Source organism: Plectropomus leopardus, chromosome 24, assembly GCF_008729295.1.
Source record: "Plectropomus leopardus isolate mb chromosome 24, YSFRI_Pleo_2.0, whole genome shotgun sequence".
NCBI classification, from domain to species: domain Eukaryota; kingdom Metazoa; phylum Chordata; class Actinopteri; order Perciformes; family Serranidae; genus Plectropomus; species Plectropomus leopardus.
Window position 1 is genome coordinate 15,010,959 of NC_056486.1, and position 21,890 is coordinate 15,032,848.

General features: G+C 41.0%; 1 protein-coding gene across 1 annotated transcript in view; it reads right to left on the reverse strand.

Moving 5' to 3' along the window:
• The window catches only part of LOC121963014 (transmembrane protein FAM155A-like), a 39,262-nt gene extending 19,065 nt beyond the window's left edge, over positions 1–20,197 (reverse strand). Inside the window, exon 1 of the mRNA XM_042513371.1 lies at positions 19,057–20,197. Within this exon, the coding sequence (XP_042369305.1) occupies positions 19,057–19,740 (684 nt within the window). The 5' untranslated portion in view covers positions 19,741–20,197. The remainder of the gene's footprint in view (positions 1–19,056) is intronic.
• Between the last annotated feature and the right edge of the window lie 1,693 nt (positions 20,198–21,890).

Below are 21,890 nucleotides of genomic sequence, written 5' to 3' on the forward strand. Positions count from 1 at the left end.
CTAACTTAGTAGAAAATACTTGCTTTCACAAGTGCCCATATAATTGATCTTCTGTTTGTTGTGAAGTGGTTATGAGAAACATGCTCCCCTGGCTCCAGAATACGCACGCCAAGTGTCTATGTAATCCTAAAATGTTTTTTGTTTCAATTCTCAGGTTTTTCATACTAATCAGAACAACTATTTGTGCAAATTGCCAGAAATTGCAAAGACAGAAATACAAAAACACAAATCGAGAGCCATGTCAGCTTTCAGAAGCAAACGCGTCTGAAACAAAGTCAGAAGGTGAAAAAACCGTCGACAGAGTCCTTGGCGAGGAATCCATCAGCTGTATTGACAGACCTCCAGAGCCTGAGCTGCAGTTACACTGTGTTTTAACTTCTTTGATTGCTGCCTGTGGCCACAGCGGCTGCTATTCAGCAAAAGTGTCAGGGACATCCCCACACAATGAGCGCTTTATTTTTCTGAACAGGTAAAAACAGTTTAACCATTTGAAACCTGGGCAAAACGGCACAATTTCTTTGAAAAAAAAAAAAAAAAAAGCAATGAGCCACATATTAGCAAGGAAAATTAGTAATAAATAAATAAATAAATAAAAGAATAACATTAAAATAAAATTTAAAAAAAAATAAAAAAAGCTAAAAACAGAAAATGACTCAGAAAAAGTGCCTAAAAATATAATAATTTTGTATCATAAATTTAAACACGTAATCATGATCATTCTAAATATTGTTTTTGCCCAGCTTGTTTTTATTTTTCCCTAGATATTTTTCCCTAGCTTTTCTGAAACATTCTTCTAAATTTACTAATTTGTAGAACATTTCTTACCAAGATGCTCATTGCCTTTTTCTGGTGTTTTTTTTTTTTTTTTTTTTTTGAAAGAAATCAAACCAATTTGCTCGGGGTTTAAACTTTGTAACACTCGTGAAAAGCTTCTGAAAGCAGCACAAGAATACTGATGTTGCTACAGGTTTCAAAGATACTTTCAAATATTTTCTGTCCTTAAAATCTAAAAAAAAAAAAATCAAGACAGCTCCAGATCCCACACACAACATGAAGATGCACATTCTCAGTTTGTGATGTCAGTTAGTGATACATCAATTGTATCGACAGGCATCCAGGAGCTTCCAGAAACCCTGAACCCTTTATCTGGAAATGCCCTGTTGAGCATGCGGTATTATGGGAAGTCGGAAAGACGACGTTCGTTTCCCTGAACCGTGTTTTGTAGATCACTTCTGAGAAAACATGGTCATGAATGTGTATATCAGGATTTGTTTTCAGCCTGGTTTAGCACGGAGGCGCAGCGCTGAATCAGTTAGATTACAAAACAGGTAGATCTAAGAAATAGCTTTCCACTGGTGTAAAAACCCTATCAGCTGCGGGAGACAGACAGAGCTTATTTCTCGTAGATTCGAGGTTGTTTCCCGGGTTTGGTTTCATGTTGAGTAGATTAAGCCGTGCTCTGGTCGCAGGATTCCTGTTGGCACACTTCCAGCTCTGCAGCTCTCTTCTCTAAAGGTTTAAAGAATTCATTTTCAGCTGGATCACAGCTCGGGGAGGCGGCTGAATAGGTCAGGGTGGCTCTGCTTTCTCTATCGATGCAGAGGCTGCAGACTGCAGGAGCCTTGACCTAAGCCCAGGACATATTGACTGAACCCCCCCACACACACACAAATACACACACGAACACCCCGAGATGTCGCTCCCTGATAAACACGGCCAGATAGATGCTTTGTCGCACAACAACCAAAACAAACTGGACTGAGCAATACTATCATCAGCACCATTCATCCACAACTCAGCACTAGTTGTGTGTGTAAAATGACTTGTTTGAGTCACCAGATTACACCGAGTATGTTTGCATGCACAAAATAGTCTGTTTTTTGCCCTTATTGCGAAAACAACAATATTCCTACTAAGCTGTTTACATGAGTGATGGAAATATTTCACTAACACTCCTGTTTACATGCGGCCGAGCATATGCTGCTTTCACGTGCTCCTCGGAAAAATCACACTCACAACATACAAGCATCACGCACGCAAGTCAGAAAAAGCAACACACACGGACGCTAGAAGTAAAAGGCTGTTTTTTTTGTGGCTGATGTTTTAACTAAAGTAAGTAGCGCAGAGCTCCTCAGGTATGTAGTGATATTTTAATTTGTAAATAAGCTTAAATAACATAATAGTTTGCAAACCATCTAATAGGCAGCAATACTCTGATTAATGTGCCCTAATATACCATTTATCACACCAAAATATGGAGAAGTAGAACAGCTAGAGCCGCTTGTTATTTTGCTTCTTTGCATCACAATAGTATTTTTTTCAGTCCCTACTGGTGACGGACTTGTTGGACTCTCTTTCCGTCACCTTCTGCACATATCAAAAAACCTGCTGCTATCCAAATCCTTCATTAAGTTTAAAAAAGCAAAGTGTTTTTCTTTCTGATCAGAAATGTGGGTTTTTATTTTGCACGCATCTCTTCTCCAGCCTTGCAAACTGTTGGCGAATTGGTTTGTGTACCCGTATCCATGACAATGCACAGAGCCGCCCTTGAACAGACGAGAGGCCGTGCATTGCAAACTGCAGTAAAAACCCAGAGACTAAATATTCTGAACTGGCTGTATACATGCCCAAATAAGGATACTGGCATATCCCACGTCTTAATTCCAAAATGCAAAATTTGAAAAACGGCCTAATTCAGAATATGTAAAGGTAAAACTGAACCAGGTCCACACAACATAGAGATGCACATTATTATCTTTAATCATACTCATAAATCTGAGAGCATGTTAATAGTAAGTCAATAGAATCTTTTTAATAGTTTATAATTGAATCATAATATGATATTTATGCTGTTGGAATGAATTTCATTTGTAGGCCCTCTCAGATTTGGCGCCTTGAGAGAATAACGTATGAGGGCAAAGACGTCACTCATGATCACTTTTCAAGGTAAATACTGTAAATGAGGGCCATTATGAGCCGAGTGTTGGCTGTAATGACAGTGAGGGAAAGAGCAGGACCGACGGGCCTAAGGGGGGAGAGCAATCAGCATGGATTTATTGGCCTGGAAGGGAGTGAAAATGTGAAAGATCACTGTGTGAGTGATGGAGGGCAGATAAGTGTGGTCAGGACAGCTATCCTGATGCAAGACTGTCAGCGTGAGCATTTATCTGCAGCCGCCTAAGAAAGAGTGCAGGTGACCACGTCAGGTATTCAGGAAACACCAGCGGGAAACATTTAACAAAAAGGGAAGACAACTGTGACATACAGTAGGGATATTGTGATAGGATTGGAAATATCGGTCCGATCAATGCATTGTTTAATTGATCAGGATCTGATATTCTGAGCATATTATTCTGAGCAACTATTCTTATTCTGATCCTTTGTTTTCAGTGTTGGAAACGGAGAGCACACTTTGCAGAAGATATTCAGGTCTTATTCTAAAACTGATTTTTTTTTTTCATGTTCAACTTAAGCTGGTACAACACTTTAACAGGACTTGAATTTTTTTTTCAGTTTTAGAGAACTAGTTTTACTATAAGTTGTAATGAGCGAAATTTGTGACAGATTTGTATTTGTTGTGACTGGGAATGCTAAAGTTCACCTCTAACACTACAGTGAAGGATAACTGTGATTATATTACTCATTTATAGTCTTCTGTACTGCACTAAGCGAATTTGAGAGCAATTTCTGAGGACGCATTTTAGTTTGTTTACTTGGTTATCCTATTTAAAAAACAACAAATGCTGCACTCAGTTTTTTTTTTACTTTGTTATTTGTAAAAACTAAAATAAAGGAACCGTTTGGATGCACGCATTTTTTCTTGTATTGCACTGCAGCGTTATTAAACTGTCAAGCACATACACTGAAGTGATTTTAATAACCTCAAAGTACTTAAAGTGTGCATTGTGCAGCTGTATTATCCAGGTGAATTCAAATATTGGATCGTGACTCAGTATGCTGATTATCAAATGACTCAGATCAGGATACATGTATGTTAGAGCTCTGTTAGATTATCCTCAGAAATGTCATTAAAGCTATCCAGGAATGTATTATGAATACACAAGTACAAAATGAGAGTTAAACAGCCAAGGGGCGTCCTATTCCGCCCACAAGCTCCTGCAATGATACACCCCCTCCTCCTGCCGTCTCTGCAGGCAACATCACGGCCTTGTGACTGCAAAGGAACCTTTCTGATATCTCTGAGACATTTTAGGGCTGTTTCTGAGAGTGAAAGAGCGTCTATTAGAATTGAGAAAGTACCGAGCGTCCCTGTTTAACATCTGCTGTTCTAGCTGAGCTGAACACTGTTGAGGAGCCGGGAGAGGGGTTCGCAGTGTGACTTTGGGGGCAGCTCTTCAAAGAGCTGCAGAGCGCCTCTCGACTCAGGTGGCCACTTGGCAGATCAGATGTGAGGATGTGGGGGGGAGAGGTCACCGCGGGAGCAACATCAGGGCCGTGGGTGTACCAGGACGCTCTGATAAGAGTTTGACAGCCTCTGTCTCTTCGCACTAAATGGAGCGTCTCTCTCAGACAGATCACTGCGCACCATAGATCCCTATCGGCAGACAGGAATGTTGATATTCTGCAAAACCCTGGAACACACCATCTACCATCCCGGCCTCCACAGCATCACGCCACACCTTGCTATGTAAAGCGCGCACTACTTTCTGCACTGACACTGAACAACGCAATGCAATCGTGTAATTGTGAGGTTACAGAAGAAATGCCTCCTGTGCATTCAGCAGCTGAGCTCGCCGCACTGCACGCCCTCGGCCATCATCACCTCTTGTGGGGTTGTTTTTTTTTTTCCAGCCAGTTCGGCATGCTGAATTAGCATCAGAGACAGCCAAGCCTGTATTTAAATGAATTCACTCTGACTGGCAGTTCAGAGTGAGGAGAGTAAACAAAGGGCTAAAGTCAAGAGGGAGCGAGGTCGAAACAAACTTTATATACAGTGAGACTGTTTCTCTTTAGCCATCGAGCCTAAACCTTTCCTGATGGCTCGTGTGGTTGTTCTCTCAACATCGGATTTTGTTGTTAATGTGCAGGTTAACTAGCGCCTGTTTCCATTTTTTAAGATTATTTTTATGGCTTTTTGCCTTTATTTGATAGGACAGACGTAGTGTGAAAGGAGAAGAGAGAGGGAATGACTTACAGCCCTTACAGCCCTGGTTTCCCCTTTTTGGATGAAAGGTAAACACAGTGTGCCGGTCTAGAGTTATTTCCTCTTACGCATATAGAGAACATAAACAATCTTATGGAATATACTATTTCAAACATATAGAAGGTTTTGGTTTGGTTCCAACAATATACCATCCTGTAACTCACACAAAGGATGCAACAAAGCTTCCTGTCCGTCCCACAGGAAACAGTATGTTCACTGTGTGTGATATATTATAACGTCATAGTGGAACCAGAATGAGTTTAGTCCTGAAACGAGGCTTTTGTTGATCATGTACTTTCTCTTCTGCTCCACCGGTTGTTCTCTTTGTTTTCAGAGATTTCTATGTGAACACAGCTGAATACTACACTGTCAAGGGATGCGTTAATGTAAAAGAGTACCACACTGTATTGCATTAAACAGAAAATTCACTGAAACGTGTTTTTTCTTTGATTTTTCGCTGCGTGCAAATAACACGTATGTGTGTGAAAAAAGCCTCATATACTGTATCTTCTTCCTCTGTGCCAAAGAACTCCATTGTTTTCAAAAAAACTGTTAAAACACATCAATGAGCCACCCAGTTGCACTGGCTAATATGTTCCTTCAGTACCATCAACTAGGGATGGACGATAGTATTGCAGATCACCATTACAAAGAAAAACAAACACCTTTAAATAAGTTGATCACGGTAACGTTTCATTATTGGTTTGACCCTGATAATCATGTCCAGCAGCGACCAAAGATGATGTGAAATTTTCATATCGTCCTATTCCTACCAAGAACGCACACATCTTAATTTATTTTGACACAATTCCACATTCACCATCCTACAGCCCCAAACACATTCTGTAGCACCAAACGTGAATTGTTTCACAGCTAAAAATAGTCTCAAACGCCCTCACAGTTTCCACATGTGACGGCCGTTGTCAAATATTTACATCTTCAGGAGGAACCAGTGGGCTTGGGGCTGAGTGCCACAGACAGAGTGAAGTCAGAAAGTATTTGGAGACGACTGAACACATGGGATCTGTTGACAACATGGCTTTACTGCTTGGACTAAAGATGACCTCACACTAGTGTTTTGTACCCGAGAGAAAACTTGTTACAGAAGGGCAATGAAGAACTAAAATTCCTACTTTGAAATATCCAAATCTGGATCATTAGGTTCACTATTTTTATTTTTTTTTAAAACTGCTAGAGCAAGAGATCATTAGCCTAAAGCTGATGTCTCATGGCCATGGGAATGGGAAACAAGAAGCGGGGTTACGGGAACTAAAGGGTTGCTATGTTTAAATACCTGTTTGTGCAGGTAAGCAAATTCTACCCCCAAAAACAATTTCCAAACCTATTCTCAACCTAAAGTTAACCGTTAACTGACAGTCTTAGTAGAGAATGTGAAGATGGCGTCATATCGTAAAACCGTCTGTGCTACCTGTGCCTGCTATGGTCAAGCAACTGTATCTGGACAAACTGATCACAATTAACAACATCGATAAAGTGCGTGCGTACACTTTAGTTATAGAGATGACACACTTCAAAAGATTGCACACCCAAAGTGTCAGCAGGTGTCCGGGCTTTCACGTGCAAAATGTCACTTGAATTAACAAATACAGACCAGGAAGAGACTCAAAAAGATTAGAAAGCGACACAAAATGATGGCAAAGTGACAATAAGTCCCAAAAAGACATGAAATTAACTCAAAGGGATCCAAATAAATACAAAAAGACACCCTCAAAGCAACACAAAATAACTACAAAAACGACAAAAAGTCTCAGAATGACATATAATTACCTCAGTTAGACACAAAATTACCTGCAAAAGGACACAAATTAACCACAAAGCAACACAAAATAACTACAAAGCAAAATGAAAATGTCCCAAAAAGACATAAAGGTACCTTAATAAGACCCAAAAGTACCTTAAAGAGACCCTATGACTGTAAAAAGACACAAAACAACCACAAAGAGACACAGAATGACTTATATTAAAGACGCATAACAACTACAAAAAAATGCAACACCACCACAAAGTCTGACAAATTGCCTGGGGGATTAAATGGTACAATATGGACAAAATAAAAAGACGTTGAGAGCCAGCGTAGTGAGCACTCGCATGTCCCCAGCTTGCTATTAGCTATCAGTTTGTCAACCACAGTGGTTTACTAACTAGCCTGCTGAGTTGTCACAAGCCTATATTGCGAGTAACTTCAATATTTAAGTGTGTTGACTTTTCTCTCCTATTTCTTGTTTTTTATTTTCCCGTCTCTTCTCCTTCTCCGCCAACTTGCATTAAGCAGAATACACGACTGCATTTAAAAACCTTATTCAGGTCTATAAATCATACTTTGGCAGCGCAGTAGACTGTCATACTGTACATCAACGTCTTGCATAACACAGAGGCGTGCATCACACATTGAGCAATTTAATGGGTTTTTAAGTGTCTTTCTTTGAGAATACGGAGCAGTTAGGCAAGTCGCACTGCGCTGTCATAAACAAAACTCACGTCCAGTGACTGACAATTCATTTAACCGGACAAACATCATCCTCAATCATCCTAATGGGCCGCACGGAGCTTAACAGAGATTCAAATGTAACCTTTTACCTAGTGCACTGTATACATGTAAGGCTGCTTTAAAAAAAAAGGGAACGTGAAGAGAGAGGTATCTCACCGGGAAAGAAGGGGAAGTCAGATAATCCCATTAGTGCCAAGTGGTGGGGAATTCAGATGTGATCATCTGAAGGCCGCCCACAGGATACTGGAGTCATTTTCTGACGCCACCAGCTCTGGACAATACTGCTGCCCTCTGAACAAGGACGCAAACCTCCACCCTGCTCCTGCATTTTCTACATTAGTTAAACACTAAAATTCAATACGGCACACTGCAGCTGGGATATGCATTCAGGCTTATATCTGTCCCTGTGAAAAAAATAATCCATTCAAATACCTATGCAGACAATAGGACTGTTAGACTAATTGATGTCATGCCCATAAATGAATGGAGGTATTAGTCTGACCCTTAGGTGTTTCACTGGGGAAAAAAACATCCTGCTTGCAACATCTTCATTTTCTCACAATTATAAAGCCACAGTAATGACTGTTTTTACTATAATTACATTTTGTTGTTCTATTATTACACAGGAGAACAGCTTGCCAACTAAATCCAATTATATTTATGGGATATTTAAGAATGTCATTTTGTGCCTGTCTTCTTGTGGGAAACATGCACTTTATTAAATAGCGCACGAAAACGCACCAAAAAAGGGAGCAAGGAAAAACTTTACAAATCTGACACGTTAACTTTTTGAAACCGCAAGTGACATCACTTTTATTTAAACGTTTAAACCCCAAAGCTAATTGGTGTGATTCATGTCAAAAAGATGAAGAGAAAAAAAAAGCAATGAGCAACTTGGTAAGAAGTATTTGACATTTGCAAGAAATTAGTAGATTTAAAAAATATATATTTTTTAAAAAAAAAGCTTGGGAAAACTATTTTTATTATTAACATAATTACTTGTTTAAAAATAGGTTGCACAATTATTATATTTTTGAGCACTTTTTCCACATCATTTTTTAAAAAAAAATTCTTTTTCTTTCTTTTTTCTCAATTTTTTTTCTTCTTTCATGGCTCATTGCTTTCTTCCCATGTCTTTCAAAGATATCAAGCACGCTTTCTCAAGGTTTCAAGGGGTAAAGATAGTTTTACTTTTCAAAAATTTGAGAAAAATATGAAGTCTAGAACCCAGTTTGATTTAACCCTTATGACATCAATTATTATTTATTATTTCATCAGGGTTTATGTTGACTTGAGTTTCACACTTTAAATTTGTATCAAAATTAGAAATTACAAGCATTGCAATGTTGAGGTTTAAAAGATGTGGCCGTTTCCCAGAATTGCAAAAGTACAAGAAAATAAAAGAAAAAGAAAAAAGAAAAAAATATTAAAAAATCATCATCATCATATCATCATATCATTAAAAAAAACAAGGAAATGAGCTGAAAAAAGTGCTTTAATAATATCCTGTAATATCCTGTAACACAGTTTTGAATATGTAATTATGATAATTATAAATATAGTTTTCCCTAGCTTTTTCTTTCTCTAGACATTTTTCCCTAACTTTGAAAAAACAATTTTCTACATCTACTAATTTCTTACAATTCGCAAAACTCACCATTTGCTTATTACCTTGTTTCCCCCATGTTTGCACCAATTTGCTTGTGCTTAAAGCTTTAAAACACATGTGAAGGCATCTGAATGTATTTCTAACTTTAAAAGGGTGAAATAATCGTTTCGCTACGTAAGCGCAGGTCATGCCTCCACTCTAGGAAATGCAAATTTGCATCACCCAACTTAATGCAATGCTAAATGTAAGAAAAGCCCATTTAAAATGTACTGTTATTTGCAGACAATAAATTGTTTCAGAGAAAAAGTGACCCAAAAAGCATGCTAATAAGCTTTTCTAATTTGTTAGTCTGCAGCCATGCCAGCAGCTTTTTCAGGCTGTATTTTTAGCTGAATTCTAACATCAGCAAAGCTAAAATGCTGACAAAACAATGCTAACACGACAATGTTCAGCAGATATAATGTTTACCATGGTCTTGATCTGGGATTAAAGTGTCGGCACGCTAAGTTTTAGCATGGCAAAGAAAAAGTGCAGCTGAGGTTGATGGAAATATTATGATTTTCTGAAACTGAATCATTCTGATACACAGAGAAGATGTAGCTATAATTACAAACCTCACCTTTAATTGACAGCGTTATTGTGTGCAAGAGAAATTACCTCACATCTCACCTATAATGGAAAAGCCTCAGAGGTTAAATGAGGCCTGTTAATTAGGTAACCCACTTTAACCCCCTTTTCCCCGGGACGCCCCCCCCCCCCCCGCCCCCTGCTGTTATCTCATGTGATCTCATCTGCTCTCCGTTCACAGCTGAAACAATATGGAAGCGCTGGCGTGCACTGCAGCAGCTAGCCTCCACTCTCTCCTCCCCGCCTCATTAGCATGCAGCTCAGGGAACTGTCCATTCATAAAAGGCCTGTCGTGGAGTGGGCCAGGCATCTCGAAAGGGACAAAACCCTCTCCAAGGTCAGCGTTCGCAAGCGCCGCAGGAAGACACAACGACGGAAATCACACAAGAGTGCTTCCGTGTGCAACTTCCACATGTGAGCAATACAATGTACCAATCTGTCAGTCATGAATAACGAATAAAAGACGACCACGGGCAACAATTAAAGGAAGCATGGGTGATCAGAGGATACTCAACCACATCAATACTGCAAGATAACAGATTTGGGGATGAGAGAGTCTGTGTATCTATGTCGTGTTGAGGGACAGGTGAGGGCACAAATCAGCCCTGTTAACTATAATCACTGCTCATTGGATGTAAACACACAAAACACTGGATTACAAATAATATAATTATACTGATATATGACTGTATGATCTGCATAGCCCTTCACATGAAATGATACCAGGTAATATCGCTGATGTGACGGACGTTTGATCGATTGCATTTTCAGTTTAGAGCTAGCTAAAGACATACAGGCTGTCTGTGACAACTTAGTATTGATTTTGGTGCAACATTATGACCGCATTTCCCTCCAGTATCCATGGATTAATGATTTCCTCTCTGTGATAAGATATTTTCATTATTCTCTGACATTTGGAGCTGAACGACAGTGCGTATCTAAAGCCATGCTCGAGGCTGTTTGAGGAGCAGCGGTGCTTTGAGCTAAATGCTAGTGTTGCTAACGTCTGCACAGTGACAATGAGCACAAGCAGATGTTTTAAAAGGTATGTTAACCACGTCAAGCATCGTAGTTTTAGTCTTAGTCAGCCTGCTTTTTGATTTTTTTTGCCGTCATTGACTCACAAACAGAAAGACAAAAAGCGAGAGACAGAAAAACAAGATGCACGCAATGAGCCCTGCTATTTCTAACCCCCGTCCTTACCAAAATTAAAATCAAAATTGAAACCGGCTCCTCACCAATGCGCCTTAAAACAATATTAATCGAGCACATCTTTCATCTCTCGCAGCTTTCTCTATGCTGTTATCTCACACAGACAACATGTAATGTTACAATAAATGTAGTGAACCTAACTGCAGATCAACATGGTCAAAACTACATTAATAAATAAAAAGAGCACAACAACAACAACAACAACAACAGCCGGGAGCCTCCCTATCAGAGAGACTGTGTTAACTTTTTATACAGTCTATAATCTGTACCAAATTTCATGGCAATCCATTACATTGTTTTTGAGATATTTTAGTCGATGCCATGCTGCTAGCTAAAAAAATGACAGATTCATCAATGCAGTTGCAGCCAAAACACAAACAACAGCGATGAAATTGTTCAACATTTTGGTGGGATTTTGTTGAGAGGACAGATTTGTTCATCCAAATGTGGAGCTCAAGCCTTTTCCAAACCCTAAGAGGAAGATGCATTACTTCACAAAGCTCCATCTGTGTTTAGATTTTGTTTCAGGGCCCCCCGACTGAGAGCTGATATCCTTGTTGCTACACATCATTTACTGCTGAATTGCAAAACTGTCCATATTGCAGACAGGGAGATAACAGATGAAGAGAGAGCAACTTTAGCACTGGTCTGACTAAACTGTACATTTAAAACACACAAACACACACGCACACAGGTCTTTGGCACAATCAAACAGGTTCAGATAGTATCATGATGTCTTCACTGCCCTATTTCAGTCGGAGGAGCTGCCCACTATCAAATGAAGGACAAGTGAACACGGAGGGCTCGGAGCAAATCAATAGGGATCAACCTCTTGGTATTGCTGCCACCCGTCCCTCCGGCTCAAAAAGAGCTCAGATCAATGCAGATGTGTGCGGATGACAAGGATCTAAAGAGAGAGAACGCTGTGGACGCTGTCCTCCTTTCCACTTGCACACAACACCAGCTAAGATTAGACATTCAATTGGACCTGGAGGGCGGGGGAGGAGACGGATTTGTGCACAGACTTGTCAGTGATTGTGTTTTGAAATTATTTTACGCCACAGTAAAAGCAGAAAAAGAAGAAGCTGGGTTGGTTGTAGTAGCAAAGAGAGGGAAGTCACAATACTGTGGAATTATTAGTCAAAACGGCGAGAGATATTCAGTACCAGACTCTTTATGATTGCTTGTCCAGGTGCACGGAGTTCGGTCTTTCAAGTGCACAAATGGAGGAAATTATCAGGGACGAGGAACAAGGGTGCAGACACCTGTGCAGCCCAGTCGTTATTCTTGTTAAACGATTGTGAGGTTTTGTGAAAAATTGTGGATATTTTTGTGTCGTGCTGTGGTCACGTCAGGGATGTTTTCCAAAAAAAGAGTCCTCGAACTCATCATTTCTGGTGGGAAACCCGACAAATTGCATGTGCTGTGCAACATCCCCACCAGGGCCAGATTAACACTCGAATGCTAACCTAGGAAGAAAAATAAGCTGTGGGCCCCCATTGCAACCCAGTCACCAGAATAAATATTGGTATTATACATTTCTGATAACCACAGATATGTAACATTGGTACATTAGTATGTAGCAGATATATTAAAATGTATGTTTCTTTATGTTTCAACTATTTCAATTGTGGTTACATTTGGTTACGGGGAGGAAAAGAGCATGTTTTGGCTTAAAAAACAGGTTTCTGTTGCCGCAATTACTGCTGAAAATGCCGCGGGTGTCTTGCTTAAACAACACCTAGTTTTGGTGCAACATTTGCCACTGGAAATGCAGCAGATGTTTCACGAACATACACTCACTTTTGGTGCCACAATGGCACATACCACCTATATCTGACTAAAAACACCCAGTTTTGGTGCAGCAGTTGCTGCTGGAAATACTACATATGTGTGGCTAAAATACACACAGTTTGGATGGCATATTGCCACTTGAAATGCCATAAAATCTCACTTAAAACACCCTGCTTTGGGTGTCACTGGAAATGCTGCCCTTACAGTTTTGGTGGCACAATTGCCGCTAGAAATACCATCATGTCTCACTAAAAAAAAACCCAGTTGTATGTGCTACATTTGCTACTCGAAATGCTGCTGTCTCGCTAAAAAGCTATTTTGGTGTCCCAGTCAACACTGGAAATGCCGCCCCTATTTTGCTAAAGGACACCCAGTTTTGGTGGCGCAATTTCCTCTGGAAATTCGGCTGTGGACCAGAGCCTGGCCGTCATCCCCTCGAACACCTGATGATAAAGTCAGCTCATATACTGTACGTGTAATCAGAGCTTCATCACTTATTGTCCTCTGGCAGCTGGGCCGCCCACTGACCCCTCCAGTCTCTCGCCCTCTATGTGCATTGTGTATGTTTTAGATAGCGATTTGCAATTAGTTTGTGCTAACCTGACTCATTGATTAGCACACAAGCACAAGATACACTGGAAGAACAAATGCTTTACAACCACATTTTACCCTCAGGACTTTATCAACATGGGGCCCCCAAATAAATGCAGATGTCACCTTAAGACCACTATCAGTTCAATTTATATTCTAATTTAGGGGAAATTACAATGTAAACAAACAAATTATGAATAAATTCAGTTACCACAGCCTCCGGGGGCCTACTTTTACTGGTTCGAAAATTGCAGCATTGTGAAACAATTAGTTGATTAATAGATGAGCTGACTGGCAGAAATGTAGTAACTGATACCTAAAACTCACTGGTTCCAGCTTCTTAAATGCCCTGAAAACTTGGCCTTAAGTCTTAACTATTTCTGGGGCGCCCAGTAGCTCACCTGGTGGAGCAGGCGCCCCGTGTGCAGAGGCTGGGTCCTCGCCGCAGCGGTCGCAGGTTCCACTAGGACCTCGGCCCTCTGCTGCATGTCATCCCCCCTCCCTCTCCCCCTTTCACGCTTGCTATCCTATCTGAATAAAAAGACTATGTGGGTTGAATTTAATCAGATTTAACTGACAGTGACCGAACATCACACTGTCATCAGATTCTGATTCAAATGTTACTAAATCCTGATTGGTGCATTTAAGTGTGACATCACTGTTTCCAACTTATCCGAGCCCACTTCAACCCAGTGAAAAGAGCAGAGAGAAAAACATTCAGGGCCTTTTAATTTGAATAATTTCTGGTTTTCTAAATATCTTATCAAAGGGAAATATAATACAATTTGATTTTGGACTGTTTGGACTGTTTGAACTGCAAGCTATTTCAAAAAATTACCTTGAGCTTGAGGGAACTGCAATGGACATTTTCTTCACTATTTACTGCAGCCTCATTATTACCGTTATTACACTGGTTCCAGATTCTTACATGTGAATATTTGCTGATTCATCTTACGACATTGCATAATTGTGTGTGTTGAACTGTTCGTCAGACGAAACAGTACATTTGAATATGTCACAATGGGCTGTGGGAAACTGTGATTAATAGTTTATAGAGAAAATGATCTTCAGATTGACATAATTTGGAAAATACATTGATTTGCAAAATATGTGTTGATGCGTCGTAATAGTAAGCTGCACCCAGTCAAAACATGAGTTCACAGGAAGGCAAGCTGCAGCCCACTGTTGTGGCTAAAATAGATTTTCACGGGAGTACACCTGGTTATCCTGGAGCGCGGTCCAGACGCCAGTGCATTTACTTTTTGTCCCCGCCCAGGAGTGATATATTAGGATGATCATGATGATTGCTTTAACCGCCATGTATGAGCAAGAAAACAGCCTTAACTTATGTTAAAAACCACTGAGACAGCGTGTGACCGTTGTTACAGTCTGTAAACACTTTCTGTAATTTTCCTTGTCCCACACTGATGCAAAAATACATTTACCAATAATTAAACTGCATATTATTACTTCAGAAATAAAACGGATTCTCCAGTTCAGGAAAAAGGCTCCTGTGATATACAGTGATTAAATGAATGTTTGAGGTCAAGTATTTTTCCAATCAGTCATCTGACAAATATTATCTACAATAATAAGAATTATTTATACGATAATGTCACAGTGGTGGAAATTTTAAAATATACCGCTATTATCATTGTTTTTATAGAGAACATTAGTGAATAATTTAATATTAATGAGACGAGTTTTACGCAGACATTTACTTTTGGTTAAATGAATTCATATATTAATTGAGTGACTGAGTGAAAAAAAAAGTCATTAGAATAATCGAGAAATGAATCATTAGATTAGTAACTAAATGAAAAATAATTGTTAGATTAATCGAGAAAGAAATAATCAAACAGGTGCAGCCCTGATCGATACTGAACATTATAAGATTAGTTACAGCCTTTATAACGACAAAACACTAGGGATGTTTCTCTTGTCCCATCTCAGCCTCTCGAGTACTGAAGCAGGACGAAGAAACTTTCACAGTTCCTAATTATTATAAACGTATCAGCAGTATACCAAGTAATCAACTAGTTTTTTAAGAAAGGCTTTTGTAGTGCACCCCTGCATTGAAAATTATACACCTGTGTGCTTAAATGTGCTTCATGTGAATAGAGGATAATAACAGGCATGCTATTATACTGCAGATTTTTTGGCACAACCGGTAGGGAACCCCACAATAAATGATGTGATTGCACCACAGAGACCCCAGGCCTTTGTTGGCTTACAGTTGTTGTACTGCCAAAACGCTTTTTAAGAGGCCAGGTTTGTTTTTCATTATTTCCTGTGAAACTGACATTTTGTTTCACACTCGGGATATAGAGAGCGAAAAAAAAAAAATGCTGCTTTCAAGTTAGCGCGCCAGCCCAGGTTTAAATGTTTCGAGCCCGGCCCCGCTGTCAAGATGAATGGTGGGTTTTTCACACAGTCAGTTGATGGAGAATCCCATTGTGAGGAACAGCACACCGGCCGTGTCCGCTGTGTGATGTTTCACCTCAGGCTAGAGGGATCAAAGCACCACCTGCGGACCACAGGAGCAACTCCGGCACAACACAACACTACCGTCCGTGTCAAATATCATCACTTGAAATGTCATAAATCCTCCGCTAGCTTTACCCAAACACTGTAAATCGACCTCCACTGTTCCTATACATGTTCAAATGAGACAGTGGCTATTTGCTTAATGTTTTCACACTTGTCAGCTCAGTTTACGCTATAATCTTGCCACATTAACTGCTACGATTCTCCGAGGCAAGTAGCCATTAACGCTACAAGAGCTCCACGTTACTGCTTGAGTCATGCCGCTCTTTCTGCAGCGCGGCCGACCACACATGCAAGACTCGAAGAAGCCTATAATCAAGGAGGTGAAAGAGAAGGGTCATTGTTTAAGAAATTAGCACTTTGGCCGAATGACTGTTTTCTCTCCAAGTGTCAAGAGGTGAGCTCGGACAGCGGGAAAATGAAATTGAAATCATGTGTGGAGCAGAGGAAAACAAAGACTGTCACACATCTCGGTTTGAGCGTTCCTCAATGGCTGACACGTGCTGGAGAGGCTGACACGGCTATTTCTTTCAAAAAGCTGCATTCACTTTTCTCTTCCCATGTAGCATGATTGCATATTCTAACGCTCGCAAGCGACCAACCTTGAAGCAATAAAACATAACACAATAACATAATAGTAACGGCCATGAAATGCAGACAGTGTTTTGAGCTACGTGAGAGGGGATATGATGCTTCAACCCATCATGATTTATCCAAAATAACTCATTATTTATTTATCTAATGATCGTTTGGTCTATAAAATGTTTAAAAATTGTAAAAAAGTACCTATAATAAGTTCCCAAACCCTAAGGTGATGTCCTCTAATGTCTTGTTTTGTTTGTCCAACAGTCTCTCATTAGATAAGCTGGAAGAAGAGAAAGTTTGGACTTTTCCTTGAAAATGATGAAAACAATCAATTCACCGTTACTTTTTCTGCAGGTTTACTGATTGTTTCAGCTTAATGCAGCTTCAGACTGTGATTACAGGTGTAGATTTCTGGGGGGAGACGTTGGACACATCGCCCTCGATATTTCGAACATGCGTATTTGTCTACATGAAAGTAGACGTGGACTTATGTCGTGGAACCATGAACTGATGCAGAAAAAGAACAAAATGGTGTATTAAAACTCACCACAATAAAGGAAGTCAAGTGTTTGATGCTCAGAATTTTCTGGCAGAAACCCAATTTCACGTGTCCCCAAAAATGCTGAAAAGAAACCTCCTCCCTTGACTGTAATAGCAGAAATCATTTGCCATAAAACCGCACCTGATTTTATGTTTGAGGACCGTAAATGAAAGAGCAGCAGCTCCTCTGTGTACACAAACACAAAGAGTGTTTAATGTGAGGTCTAAAACCATATGAACGCTGGAATTATCTGTCCTAAAAAAAGGCTGTGTTGTCTCTGCCAGGATTAAAACAACCAACAGTAAAGACAATATAAAAGAAAGTCAATCACTGTTTGATGAATACAACACAAAGGGGATTCAGTTCGTCTTTTTGTGCTTCTAAATTCAAGCTAGCCTTGCAAAGTAGGCCCGGCTCACACACGTGAGGCTCTATAGAAATGCACTGGGTCTGTTTAAGCAGGCAGATGGCCTTATTACAGTCGCGATTTGACGCCTATGCGTGTGTCCCTGCCACTGGTTGGGTGAATGGAGGCCATCTGGGATTGGCCAGGGCTTCTGTGAATGGAGTCGGGGAGCGCCATTCAGCACCGCGGACAGCTCCCTCCGCGCGCTCTCCGTGGTGCTGAATGCAGCTTTTCTGGCTCCGCGTGCTCACAGCAGCTGCACGCAGCAGCAGCAGCAGCAGCTGTCTCCCGGACACCCAGGACAACCCACTCTAACCCACTCTGTGTGTGAGGAGCTGGTAAACAGTGCACGGCAATCAAACAGCAAGCCCGGGCCTGGCCCACATGAGGCCTATAGTGCGGGGCCTGGTAATGAGCAAACACGAAAGCCTTCCGCCACATTAGGCAGGAAACCACCTCTTGACTTCAATGAAACGCTCTCGATATGGAGTGGGCGGCCATGATTAACACCTGGCGGACTGCGACAACACACTCAGGACACACGGGCTCCAGGAGTTGTTTGCATATGCCAACAGCCTCCTTCCAGGTCATTAAATTGTTGTAAAGGCTAGGCCGTAAAACTGTGATACTCAACTAACAGCCCGCAGGCCGAATCAGGATAAAAATAAAGTGATTCACACAGGAATTGTGTTTGTACTTTTGGTAGGCTGTGTATAAGGTGCCAGAGTGCATAAAAATAGAGCTTGTTTATCAAAAAACGCACCAGTGGAGGAACCCCCACACCCCCGAACAGAGATCCTAGCTAAGCCCCTAATGTCTTAAATCCTAGAAATGTCCTAGAATCCTACAAACGTGGTAAAATCACAGAAATGGCCTCAAATCCGAGAAATGTTCCAAAATCCCAAGATCATAGAAACGTCCTAAAATGTCCTTATATCATGGAAACATCCCAGAAAAACATAAAAATGTGCTAAAATACTAGAAACATTTATGGGTCGGCTGCAACTGGCCCCTGGCCTCCTGTCATTTTGCAAAAGTGCCCCCCCCCTCAAGCAAAGCAAGCTGAGTAGCCTATCCTTGCTGCAAAACCAAGTGCCAATCTAAAAAGCCTACATCTAGGGTATCGATGGCCGATCAGCCGGATTGTGGGCTGCAGGCGGTCTTCAATGTCAAAGAACAGAGCGTGGACTAAAAGCAGAGATACTGCTACACTATAGCAGGGCCTCCATCTGCACATTAGCATGGGGCCTGAACACAATGAGGAGATGAATGAACATGAGGCCCGGAGCCGGGAGTCTCCTTGAATCTGTCATCCGTCTCCATGGCGACAGGAGGAGGAGGAGGAGGACCAAAACTGGCATCTATCCGGGCCCAAATCAACAGATGGCCACCACATCAACCCCCCCACCCCCACCTCCAACCCCCCCCCCTTCCCTTTTTTTTTTTTTTTTTTTTTTTTTGTGCAACCTACCTTGCACTGCTCCATGCACGTCCTCACTGAATATTCCCCTGGCTCGTATTTCTGAGTCAGGAGCTCAAAGTCCTCGTATTTCTCCTGGGCGTGCTGGTCGTAGCGCTGGTACGCCTGGACGCACAGGCTGCATCTGCTTGTGTCGCCATCTGCGAGCACGTCGAGGCTGCAGTTCAAATTGTCCGGACTTGTCGAGCCGTAAAACAAATCCAGCAGAGAGTAGGAGTTACAAAAGGAAAGGTACAAATCGCTCATATTTACAGCCCGCGTCCCCTCTTTGTCGGAAAGGCCCTCGCACAAATGGTCGGCATTGGCGAAAGTAAAGCAGTATCTAGACAAACTATCCTGGTGGTGGTAAGTTTCGAGCGGACACAAAGTAGAGTTTCCTATAAAAATATCATCTGTGTTTCCTCTGAGGCTGCTGTGTGCTGAGTGGGTCTGGGGTGACAGGGGGTGGGAGGATGCGAGCTTGACCGGGATCCGGGCCAGGTTGGCCTCGGCGCAGAACCACAGGTGATCAGAGAGGAGGATGGTTAGGAACAAGAGGGATGCCAAGGACAGTCGCCATCTCTGCGCCCTCTCTGAGTCGGTGAATGGCTTTTGGTTGTCGCGGGGGGGCTCTAGCCAGATTTGGAAGCCGTCGTCATCTTCTTGCTGCCAACACGTCCCAGCACCCCTGGTCATATTTTGGGAACCGGCCGACTCCACCGTGGGGGCTCCTCTGCCGCAACAGTCATTGACGTGGGGTCGCGTTTTCTTCCCCTCGGATGTCAGGTGGTGGGTTGTCCCGGCTTGCCTTTGCCTTTTCAGCGGTTATTCCCATTAAAACGAACCGGATGGGAAATTAGACGACCACGGGCCGCATCCTCCATGGCTGACCGGTGAAGCCGCTGTCCTCCCGCCCGCCCTGAGCTCCGCGCCGCGCCGCTCCGCTCCTCTGCGTAGCCTCGACTCCGTTTTTAGAAACACTCACCGACGCCTTTACGTTTTCCCCGGCCTCGGTCGAACAGGGACAAGGGCGCTATCCTCTCCCAACATGGCGAAGCGGTGTGCCTTTGTGTCGGCGGATGGGCCTACAGCCTGTTACAGACCTCTTTTCTTTTTCAAGCCCTCACCGTCTTCATCTCGCTGCCGTTGTCAAGTTGCCGCCATGTTCGCCCAGAGACGGTGTGTGTTTGCAGGAATCTGCGTCAAGCCGGAAGAGATGACCATCAGTGTTTCCGGTTATTACATTCAAAATAAAGGTCGCGAGTTTTTTAAAATTTTATTTATTTATTTTACAATTTTTCAAATTATACAGGCATATAATTCCTTTTAAAACACTGATTTTTTTTTTAAAATTGTAACAATTTCAAATTCAAATACATTAAAAAAAACACAATAAAACAATATTACAGATAACATGAATAATATTAATGTATAAGGGCGACTTAAACCAAGACATATACATTTTTTTGTTTCAATTAAATCTAATTTTTCTGATCATTTGAGAGGTCTTAAAGGCTTTTTCTGTTTGCTGTTATCTTAGAAACAAATTCAAAGAGATATTGTAATTCAACACAAAGTATATGGATATTGGGAGTAATCTGAAGCACTTTGTGGATGTGATATTTGCTAATAAGACAGACAGGTTTGAGAACATTGTCAGTGGAATGAGAGCCTGTATTACAGTTTAAAAATAAGACCACAAAGGTCGCAAGCTGAGGTGTTATTTTGTGCTTTAGTTACTTCTATGTGGTTTAAAAATAGATGTTTCCTGCAGTGTTGGGAAGGCTACTTTTAATATGTAATAGGTTACAGATTACTAGGTACTTTGCAAAAATGTAATAGGAAGTGTAACTATTTTAGAGGTTCTTCATCCCAGCAGCAGTTAACATGATAACAAAACATACTGTAGCACCATTGTCCCTGTGACATTACAGCTGCTTTTGTATAATTTCCATCTCAGATTTGACTACTTTCGTGTTTTTATTGGAGGCGACAAATGCATACATCCTGTGTCCCCACTGAAATCCACTATGCTTATCAGATTGTTTCAGTTAAAGGCTAGAAGAGGGGAATCAATTCAGAATTTCACAGGGACACAATTCAAGTTAGAGCATAATTATATGTAACAGATAACTTTTTTTCCCCATTCTTATACCTCCTTATTTATCTAAAATACATTTTAGTTGTTCTATTTTTATTTTTATTTACACGATTCAAATAAAAAAAAAAAATCAATAATGAAGGATGATTGCATGTTGAAACACATCAAAATGATGCTTCCAGATACATGTTGCACTTTATTTTGAAGGTCAAATCACCCAGTATCCGGTTTGTGTGCTACCTAATTTTGCTACCTTGAGAAACCTCTCCATCTCTGACGTTATGCGCGCGCATCGCAGTCACCGCATCTTTTGGTACCCAGGTGCGTCAAGTCAGAAAGAGCCCCCAAAAATGTCCCCAGTAATATTGCAATTATGAATTCAAAATAAAAGCCTATGATGTCAGTCTCCAAAAGTGAAATATATGTCAGCTATTTAGCTCCATACAACAAAAACAGAATAAACAACCATTAAAAGTAAAAGCCTGCAGCTGTACAGAGGATGTGGAACAGAAAAACAAAACAAAAAAATGTGCTGACTGGATAAGGAGAATTTGTGAGAATGGTTTTATTTTGAAAAGTTTCACAAAAACAAACTTTTTATTGCCTATATTGTAGCTGTCTTGATGCTGTGCCAGTCAGACAGGTTGCTACTCACCTGGTTTCAGCCTCAGGCAAGATGCTCTTATCAAAAGAAAGAAGCCTGCTCCCTCTTTAAAGGACAATAATGATGCTTTAGCATGTTTTA